Source organism: Rosa rugosa, chromosome 6, assembly GCF_958449725.1.
Source record: "Rosa rugosa chromosome 6, drRosRugo1.1, whole genome shotgun sequence".
Classification (NCBI taxonomy): Eukaryota; Viridiplantae; Streptophyta; class Magnoliopsida; order Rosales; family Rosaceae; genus Rosa; species Rosa rugosa.
Window position 1 is genome coordinate 39,138,991 of NC_084825.1, and position 10,650 is coordinate 39,149,640.

The 10,650-nt window shown below is 42.9% G+C and overlaps 1 protein-coding gene across 9 annotated transcripts; it reads right to left on the reverse strand.

Moving 5' to 3' along the window:
• Positions 1 to 7,270: 7,270 nt before the first annotated feature.
• On the reverse strand, positions 7,271 to 10,650 carry LOC133713583 (uncharacterized). Of its 9 annotated transcripts, none has more exons than XM_062139618.1 (6): positions 10,534 to 10,650; positions 9,909 to 10,066; positions 8,820 to 9,219; positions 8,591 to 8,648; positions 7,835 to 7,874; positions 7,271 to 7,452 (listed from the first exon to the last, which is right to left on the reverse strand). In XM_062139618.1, the coding sequence occupies exons 2-6, from the start codon at positions 10,005 to 10,007 to the stop codon at positions 7,390 to 7,392; spliced, it is 660 nt and encodes a 219-aa protein (XP_061995602.1). In that variant the 5' UTR covers positions 10,008 to 10,066; positions 10,534 to 10,650; the 3' UTR covers positions 7,271 to 7,389. The 9 variants fall into 9 exon arrangements, 5 of the variants coding, with proteins under 5 accessions (XP_061995602.1, XP_061995601.1, XP_061995603.1 ...); XM_062139617.1 differs by having other exon boundaries at positions 9,909 to 10,124; XR_009848125.1 differs by having other exon boundaries at positions 7,625 to 7,874; positions 8,883 to 9,219; positions 9,909 to 10,644.

The window sequence follows — 10,650 nt, forward strand, 5'->3', positions numbered from 1 at the left end:
GTCCCACGCGGTCCTGGAACCCCAACGAAGCATCGATACCCACCGTGATTTAGAGGTGTCGCCCAGAGACCTCCGCCAAAACCCATCATATCGAAACCTCAGGCGGAAAACCATCTCCCATGAAATCTTCTGAGCAATAGCATCAATATCCCGTCCGGCAGCAGATCGCAACATGTCGGCGAGGCCAGCCAAGACGTCCGGGTGCATGCCGCCGGACAGGGCTGATCTTCACAGACACGGACGCCGACGGCCGTAGAGTTTTCTCAGCGTTTGTTAATGCTTGTATCCGTGGGGATCTAATTAACGATAAGTAGAGAGAGAGAGAGAGAGAGAGATTGACACGAGATGTATAGTGGTTCGTCTCCGCCTTAGCGAGAGACTACGTCCACTTGAAAGCTAATACTAGTGTGTTGAGCCTTGCGGCCCAAGAGGGATTACAAAGTGTGTAATGGGATGAATGGTGTTTAAGTGGGAGGAGAGTTCCTTTTATAGGTGAAGGAGTGCTCTTCCTTTACATTGTCTTCGATGTGGGACAAGTAACAACTATTCTAGTCTAGAAATGCCTATTATGGAGGCAACTTGGCAAGGCCAGAAAGGTGGCTTCCCGGAGACAGATTTGCGACTTCCGGATACCGTAGTGTAGCTTGAACATAGGGCTACAAGATGCAAGTAGCGGTTGGGTCTCTCCATGGCTTGTGGTTGTCCCAAAGAGGGTGTTAATTATGCTTGGTGAGATAGCAAATACTCCATATTGTTGGAGGTATGTACAAGTCCCCGAAGTCCCCAAGTAAGAGGAGCTTCTTGGTTGGGGAGTTATACACATGATGTCACCAAGCATAAGTAACCGGGCGGTACGGAGCCCCTACAAGTCCCCGAACTCCGTAAGCAAGAAGGGACTCGTTTAATCCTGCAAAAAAAGAAAACGCGCATATGTAGAATGCTCGTTGCCTTGGGCAACAAATGTGAGTTGTATGGATATGCGTTGGCATATATAAACGTATGGGGTGCGTGATACATGTTGATGTAGACACGCGAATGGCGCCGAGTACGATCGGTTATGTCGTACAAACTCGAGAGCGCGTATGGTCGTGTGAGCATATGGATTGCATATGATAAATGTAAGTTGTATGAGCGCTGCGAAGGTAAGCGTTTGTTTGGTTGTCGCTCGTATTAATGGAACGCGAAAAGAATTCGATTTGTCGCTTGCGACAAATGGTAGAAAAATTCCATGTTCAATTAACGTGTGGTGTGTCGAGTAGACATGAATGTGAAGCTTGGGAATGCCGGGAAGGCGTGAGCGGGAAGCTCGAGGATTTGCCGGGAAGGCGTGAGCGGGAAGCTCGAGGATTGCCGGGAAGGCATGAGCGGAAGCCCGGGGTGCCGGGAAGGCATGAGCGGAAGCTCGTGGGTTGCCGGGAAGGCATGAGCGGAAGCTCGTGGGTTGCCGGGAAGGCCTGAGCGGGAAGCTCGTGGGTTGCCGGGAAGGCATGAGCGGAAGCTCGTGGGTTGCCGGGAAGGCATGAGCGGAAGCTCGTGAGCGGGAAGCTCGGGGGTGCCGCGAAGGCATGAGTGGAAGCTCAAGGGTTGCCGGAGAGGCATGAGCGGGAAGCTCGTGGGTTGCCGGGAAGGCATGTGCGGAAGCTCGTGGGTTGCCGGGGAGGCATGAGCGGGAAGCTCGTGGGTTGCCGGGAAGGCATGAGCGGAAAGCTCGTGGGTTGCCGGGAAGGCATGAGCGGAAGCTCGTGGGTTGCCGGGAAGGCATGAGCGGGAAGCTCGTGGGTTGCCGGGAAGGCATGAGCGGGAAGCTCGTGGGTTGCCGGGAAGGCATGAGCAGAAGCTCGTGAGCGGGAAGCTCGGGGGTGCCGCGAAGGCATGAGCGAAAGCTCAAGGGTTGCCGGGAAGGCATGAGCGGAAGCTCGGGGGTGCCGCTGAGGTGTGAGAGCGAAAAGCTCGGGGGTGCCGCTGAGGCACGAGCGGGAAGAGCTCGGCGGTGCCGCTGAGGCACGAGCGCGAAGAGCTCGGCGGTTGCCGCTGAGGTATGAGCGCGGAGCTCGGTGTTGCCATGAGGCATTAACGGGTAGCTCGAGGTGATGCCCTGAGGCATGAGCGTGACCGTTGCTAATTATGCCGGGCTGTATGTTCAAGTCCCCGAAGTCCCCAGTCAAGGAGGGTGTTCTGGCGGGTTGATACCAAAGCGTAGCTTTGTGCCGTATATCAAGCATAATTAGTGCGAGTGCGTCGTCCATCTAGAATTGGTTGGAGCGAACGCTTTTGCCCTTTCGGGTGGGCCCCTGCTAGGCCCTGCGAGGAGTCCCCCACTCCTCGCTATAGACCTCCGGATGGTCAGAAAATTGTTTGATGAGGGGAGCTGCGCGGAGCAGAGGGTGTTGGGTAGCGAGCCCAATCTTTGGTACCCAAGCGTCGGGGTTAACTGCCGGATCAATGGCTGCCGTGGGCTGTGTGAACGAGTCCCTTTGCTATTTCTCAGAGGAGAAACTTGACTGCAATGCCGCGTAGCGGTCATTGTCATTATGAGGCGTTGCCTTACCGCTTGGCGGTTGAATGAAAAATGATAAACACAGAGCAAGTAATAATATTTTGTATGAGCGTCCCATGTTTATGTAATTGAGTTGCAATTAAAATAGAAGCATGGCATATGTGTATAGCATGTACTTGTAGTAAAGTTGCTAATAACATTTTGTATTTTTGTAGGCATGCTAAAGGATCATTGAGATCGGTATGTGAAGCATGGCATATCTAGCATGTGAGACCTAGAAAGTGTTGCCAAATCTACGAAATGTTGTAGGCATGCTTAAAAGTTTATGGAAGCATGTAAAGATATATCAAGTGTGATATTCTATAAGCATGCTTAGAAGTAGTAAAAGCATGGCATGTGTATGGCACTAGCTCTAATTGCAAGAGCGTAAAAGAGAAGATAAAGTTACTTATCTTATGCCGATTTAGAGCGAGTTGGAGTTGGAATCACCGTAAGTACCCAAATCATGTTGGAGTTGTCCAAGCATGACGCTCCATTGCTCTGGTTGGCCAGCGGAGGATGTCCAGCGGAGGTTGTCCGGCGGAGGATGTCCAGCGGAGGTGGATAGTTAGCGGCGGATATCCAGCGGAGGTGGATGGCTAGCTGAGGTTGTCCACTGGAAGTGGATAGCTAGCGGAGGATGTCCAGCGGTGGATGGCTAGCAGAGGTTGTCCGGCGGAGGATGTCCAGCGGAGGATGGCTAGCGGAGGTGGATGGCTAGCTGAGGTTGTCCACTGGAAGTGGATAGCTAGCGGAGGATGTCCAGCGGTGGTTGTCCGGTGGAGGATGTCCGGCGGAGGATGTCCAGCGGAGGATGGCTAGCGGAGGTGGATGGCTAGCTGAGGTTGTCCACTGGAAGTGGATAGCTAGCGGAGGTTGTCCGGCGGAGTATGTTCAGCGGAGGATGTCCGACGGAGGATGTCCAACGGAGGTGGATGGCTAGCTGAGGTTGTCCACTGGAAGTGGATAGCTAGCGGAGGATGTCCAGCAGTGGATGTCCAGCGGTGGATGTCTAGCGGAGGTTGTCCGGCGGAGGATGTCTGGCGGAGCGGAGCATGATTCTTGGCGGAGCACTTGGCCGGTGGAGGATGTCCAGCGGAGGTTGTCCGGCGGAGGATGTCCAGCGGAGGATGGCTAGCGGCGGAGGACGTCCGGCGGAGGAGGTCCGGCGGAGGATGGCCGGCGGAGGATGTCCAGAGGAGGATGGCCAGCGGAGGATGGCTAGCGGAGGTGGATGGCTAGCGGCGGACCAGCGGAGGATGTCCGGCGGAGGATGGCTAGCGGAGGTGGATGGCTAGCGGCGGATGTCCAGCGGTGGACGCCCAGCGGAGGTTGTCCGGCGGAGGATGTCCAGCAGAGGTTGTCCAGCGGAGCGGAGCATGGTGCTCGGCGGAGCACTTGGCCGGTGGAGGATGTCCAGCGGAGGATGTCCGGCGGAGGTTGTCCGGCGGAGGATGTCCAGCGGAGGATGGCTAGCGGCAGATGTCCAGCGGTGGACGTCCAGCAGAGGTTGTCCGGCGGTGGCGCTGATGAGGGCACCTGCCGTTGGCGTGCTGGCATGCCTGCGCTAGGCTGGGCTGGCGGAGCGGAGCCGCTGATGATGATTGCAGTTTGGTGCTTGGATGCCCAGAGAAGTTTTCTAGGTGTCCAGAGTAGTTAGCGCCAAATATATATATATATATATATATATATATTTTTTTTTGTAGGTCCAGCATTGATCCTTCTTTGACCAGCGTTGACCAAGCCCTGTTCGGCGTTGACCAAATGTTGAAGGGCGTTGACCGACCCCGCCGGGTGTTGACCGACTCCGCCTGGCGTTGACCAACTCCGCCGGGCGTTGACCGACCCCTAATTTGATGTTTACCAAAGTTCATGGTACGTGACGAAGCCATTGTGTTGGCTTCCCACAGACGGCGCCAATGTTAATGCTTGTATCCGTGGGGATCTAATTAACGATAAGTAGAGAGAGAGAGAGAGAGAGAGATTGACACGAGATGTATAGTGGTTCGTCTCTGCCTTAGCGAGAGACTACGTCCACTTGAAAGCTTATACTAGTGTGTTGAGCCTTGCGGCCCAAGAGGGATTTCAAAGTGTGTAATGGGATGAATGGTGTTTAAGTGGGAGGAGAGTTCCTTTTATAGGTGAAGGAGTGCTCTTCCTTTACATTGTCTTCGATGTGGGACAAGTAACAACTATTCTAGTCTAGAAATGCCTATTATGGAGGCAACTTGGCAAGGCCGGAAAGGTGGCTTCCCGGCGCCGGATTTGCGACTTCCGGATACCGTAGCGTAGCTTGAACATAGGGCTACAAGATGCAAGTAGCGGTTGGGTCTCTCCATGGCTTGTGGGTGTCCCAAAGAGGGTGTTAATTATGCTTGGTGAGATAGCAAATACTCCATATTGTTGGAGGTATGTACAGCGTTAGAGAGAAAACCTAGTTGGGATACAACAAGTGTTAGCTATTTGATTATTTAATATATAATGTGGTTTAATTTAAGAAAAGAATAAACATATTACATAAAACTTAAGAAAAAAAATAATTTAAAAGCATTAGTAAAATTTTAAGAATTTTTTTTTTTTTAGCCCACCCTATTTTTAAATTCTAGCTCCGCCACTTTGTGGCCAATGAGCTACTGCTGATTATTATTGATGCGTAGGTCAAGCTTGACTTTAGTTAAACACCTTAAAAAGAACATAAATGAGAAGATAATATTTGAATCATCTAGAACCTTGAAGAACTGAAAAAGAAAAAAAATAGCCTAACACATCCTTTTTAAATAGTGGGGAAGGTAAGGACACAACAACGTTCAGATCATGAAAAGGTGATTGACATTCAACGTTCAAACTCAAGTATATCTTGGTCACATTTATGTACGATTTTGATAGGATTGTTTTATGTATGATTTTGATAGGATTGTTTTTAAAAAGTCATGCTCTACACACGTACATGTGAAATTTGTAATATTTTAAATTCATGAAATACAACTTTATTACCGTTTTCTATTGTCACAATCAACGATTAACAGTCTTCCACGCGGAATACTCTCGATTACTTTTTTTTTAGAGAGTACGATAGTGATTCCCGAGTTTTCTCCATCTTTCAAGATACCCCATCAAAGTGAAAGTGGCTTGTGTAGCAAATGAAAATGAGTTGCTGCATTATTGGGGAGGAGCCGTCAACGAGAAAATAATGGTTCACTTCACTAGCTTATGGGGAGACCCATGCCACGATTTCATCTAGAAGATCTCAACACACCACCTTACCGATTGAATTGGTTCATAATTAATAAATGCCATTATGATTGAGCTTTTGGGAATTGGGAGGGTCAAAAGTTGAGAATTATTACGTTGCCTTTTTTGGCTTTATAGATTAGCAAAAAGAATTGTTGTGCCCCTCCTATCTTAAACTTTATAATTCTCTTTTCGTGCACCCTCCCAATTGGCTTGTGCATTATCTTTTTCATCTTTGTTTTCCTTTCTGCCATATCTCTAGGTGCACTGTGATGTTTTCTTTTGATATTCGTGATAATTGGGATGGATGAATTTACTATACTAATAAAAAAAAAATATATATATATATATATATATACACACACACACACACAAAATAATAAATCAGTATTGATTAAACAAATAATTTTTAAAATTAAATTAAAAAAAAAAACAGTAAGTGACTATAAAAATTTTAATCACTTGGGAACTATGTAAACACAACTCATATGGATATATGGTCTCCTAAATTCACTCATCGTGCACTGTTTCGTCCTGCATTATCATGTACTCAATCTTTCTATCTTTGTTTTCCTTTATGCAATATCTTCAGCCTCTACGTGCACTGAAATATTTTCTTTTGATGGTTGACAAATGACATGGATGGATATATGCACTACTAGAATTTTCCTCATATACATCGGCCAGAAACCGATGTAAAAAAAAATTTGTACACATGTGTTAGTGGGTGATGTAAAAGATCGCAAAAAAATAGACATCGGTTAAAAACCGATGTCCCATATAATAATAAACATCGGATTATGTTCCAGAATCGATGTTAAACTGCTATTATGATCACAAATTGGTGTTTTTAGATATTGTTAAACCTTCATATTTATGCATTTAATGCTTAACGAAATATAGGTCCAATAGCACTAGTATTCATTTTAACATCGTTACTCATTCTAGAAACGATGTGTTATATTCTCTTACACATCGGTGTTTTTGAAGTTTGCTTGCTGTTTATAAGCTTTATGGGTACTTGCCATATATCACACTATTTAAGATTGAATCTACATTCTTTTGTATTACGTGACCGATGTTCATTATTCAATTAAACATCGTTTCCTTTTATGAAGTGATGTCCATTTTTCTATTAAACATCAGTTTTTGAGGTTGGCACCGATGTTCATACTTATACTAGACATCGTTTTTAATTTAATAAATCGATGTCCATTGATTTGTTTTACATCGTTTCTTACACAATGTCGATATCCATTGCGTTGTTTTACATCGTTTCTTACTTAATAACTCAATATCCATTGGGTTTTTTACATCGTTTCTTACTTAATAAGTCGATGTTCATTGGGTTGTGTTACATCATTTCTTACTTAATATTTTGTTATCCACTGGCTAATGGGACATCAATTTTTTCTTTTTGAACTGATGTATTAGTTCTTATATGACTTCATTTTTATAGTTATATATAAACTGATTTGTAACTATTGCTAATGAGAATACATATCGTAAGTAAATAATTTTTGATTAATGTTGATGCTCAAAGTACATAACAACATCCCAAGTATTTCTATGCATAACATGTCGAAATAAAACAAAAATTTAAGTCTAAATGGTACATAATACTAGAAACAGAAACGAAAGCAAGCCTCGCCGTACTTATATTCCATTTGTTCTTCTGTTTTCACCTGCAAATAAAATGAAATGAACAATTAGCTATAACAAGAAAAACAGAAGGAAAGAAAGGAAAGGAAAAGGGAAAGACAAAAAGACATTGAGCTTACAAGACATTCCTATCCTAGCATCCATAACACAATCTGTTGGCAGGCCAATTATTACCTATCCTAGCATTGAGCTTACAAGACATTCCTATCCTAGCATTGGCCTGCCATTGAGCTTACAAGACATTCCTATCCTAGCATCAAGACTTGCATTTGAAAAGAAGTAACATAGTGTGCTAGTGTGCTACTTAAAGGTTGTGCTAAAGAACTGGTACAAAAATTGTTCTAAATAACAGTGGGATCAGAGGTTCAAATCTTCATTGAAAAGGAAATATAATACATCACTCACCATTTGTATGCTCCTGAAGTTTTTCCATGAGAATTTTGGCCTGCAAATTAGATTCAACGTCACATCATCTGCGCATATATATCAATCAGAAAGACCAATCATGGAACACTAAGTTCCCAAGCAATACTTAATCTTGGCATCTCTGTCCTTCAAAGCAAATATTTGGATGCTTATGCTTATGATAACACTTTTTACAATATAAAGGTGATCAAGAACTTTAGATTAATTACTGGAAGTACCTGGTAAGAAATCATGATTACATTAATATGCACATGCCTAGTAAAGTGGTAAACTACAAGTAATCTATACAGGATGAGTCGATAGGCTGCTTGGCTCTTCTTTCCCTAGTTTATCTTCCACTTACAACCTAGGCAGCTCTAGAGAAATCATTTTAAGAAACACAGTTTATAGACACTACAAACACAGAAAAAGTGGCCAAACTTTACGGACAGAAAATTGGTCCGTAAACGTATGAGAAATCAAAACAAGCAAACTAACATAACTGAAAGTCTGAAACTAATAGCCTAACCTAGAGTTCAAACATGTACACACAAATATCTAGTACTCCTCCAGGCCTGAAGAAATGGAATTAAAAAAAAAATGCTTATTCCATATTTGCAAATGGATTGAGTTCTACAGGTGAAGTAAGAGAAAATGAATGAAGAAAAACTGGTAAAAGATCAACCAACATATATCCAACAGTCATTAGACATGTAACTACTATACTAATTTTCTCATTAGATCTGTTCTATCAACCTTCGATAGATCCAGAGCTGCAGGAACTTCAATGATTTGTCCTTGCCAAAATCAGAACCTAAACAAACAAGCCAATAAACAGAAATTTAGATAATTGATACAATGTATCTGCACTAAAAAACAGAAGCACTACATACAGTTATTAAAGGATCGTGGTACAAAACTAATAGTGCTAATCTACTACATACAATAAGAAAATCCACAAGATAGTCATAGTTTAGAGGTTTACATTTTGCTGATATAAAATCATCAAGCAAACTGACACACGGATCCGTAGCCCAGAAGCTCTTACCATTAGGATCAAGTTGAAAAGCTGCTTCAAACATAGGGTCTACTACCCGGTTAATCATTGAAGAATCATTCAGAGAGGTATCAAGTCTAGGTAATAGATAACACCATGTGTTCAAGCAAGACATGCGGACAGATACATCGCAGTTACTCAACATGATGCCTATTAGTGGTGTCATGATCAGCCTTACGCTTTTCAAAGATCTAGTGTTTTGGATTTCACCACTATTTCCGTTGTGTTCCCTTTTTTTGGTACCATCATCCTCTTCTGCAGCATTTGTCGCACACGGTAATAACATTGGAGGGTGAATAAGAGCATTAATAAGACCTTCACAGCCAACCTGTGAAATCAGATATCTATGTTAATCTACAATATGGCATCTGACAGTACTCTGAGACTAGTTAAACTATTAATGCTAGTAAACTGTGGTAAACTTTAACAACCCTGGCTTGTAAAATCACCAGGACTCGAAATGCATGGACCCTAGACATTCAAGAAACAGAGACAGAATGATAACTTGGGTTCCTAATCAACTCACATGTATACAAAACCCACTCAATACTCAATACTTAACAAGTTGATATTAAGTTGACTTGGAATTTGTAAACTGAGATTAATTTAGCAGACTTATATTACAGAAAGTGATTTAGAATTCTTGCCAGTTATAAATGACACTGAAAACTTTTTATACTTCAAAGGAGTATGACAAAAGTGACATCATATAAATGAAAATATTGCCTAATTTAAAATAGAGACATATTGATAACTTGGGTGCCCAATCAACTCACGTGTATACAAACACACTCAATACTGAATAGTTAACAAGTTGATTTTAAGTTTTGACTTGGACCCTTGTAAACCAAGATTAATTAGCAGAATTCATATTACAGAAAATGATTTAGAATTGTTGTAAGTTATAAATGATTCTGAAAACTTTGTATGCTTCAAATGAGGATGACAAAAGTTATATCATATAAATTGAAATATTTCCTTATTTAAAACAACGCATCGTGAACTCTTTATAAATACCTGGGAAGCAATCTGAACTTGTGAGTCGTTATCTGAAAATGTTTTCTTGGGAATTTTCAGCATATCATTAATTAAATGTCTGTTCTTCAAGGCATGCATGAGACCCTAGTAAGCGGATATACCATCCCCATGCTTGAATAGTTTGAATCTTCATACCACTGATAGCATATCATGCATCCCAGTGAGCAACTTTGTCTTTAAATCTCTGACAAGTACCTGGTTTTGGAAGATAAGAAACAAAAAGGAAATTTATATGTGCATATATATATATATATATATGTTGCATACAACAGCATAATCCATGTATAATGCAATTTCATGCAGCCACTCTTAATCTTAACCTTGTCATCCATTCTAGAAACAACCATCAAGAGAAGGCTCAAATACAAGATAATATGAGCTTACAATCCATAGAATATTTTCTGGCCCTCTTTCACAATATAAGTCAAGACCCTTATCTCTTTTCCTATATGTGTTTGTAAACCTTTAAACATGACTTTACCCCTAGCTAGCAATCATATTTTTAATTAGTCCAAATCATGTCAGTGCGTTTTCATGACAGAGGTTAACCACCTGGACCAGAAGACAAAGATCAATAAAAAAGAGAGAATAGAGAAGCGAGTACCTTGGAGAGATCTATTGGAGAAGGTATGATTGTGGATCTAATCTTCAGTAGACACCTTTCTGACATATCCCTGTCTCTCTTATCAGAGCTAAGCAATCTTCTATATATTGGAGGTGC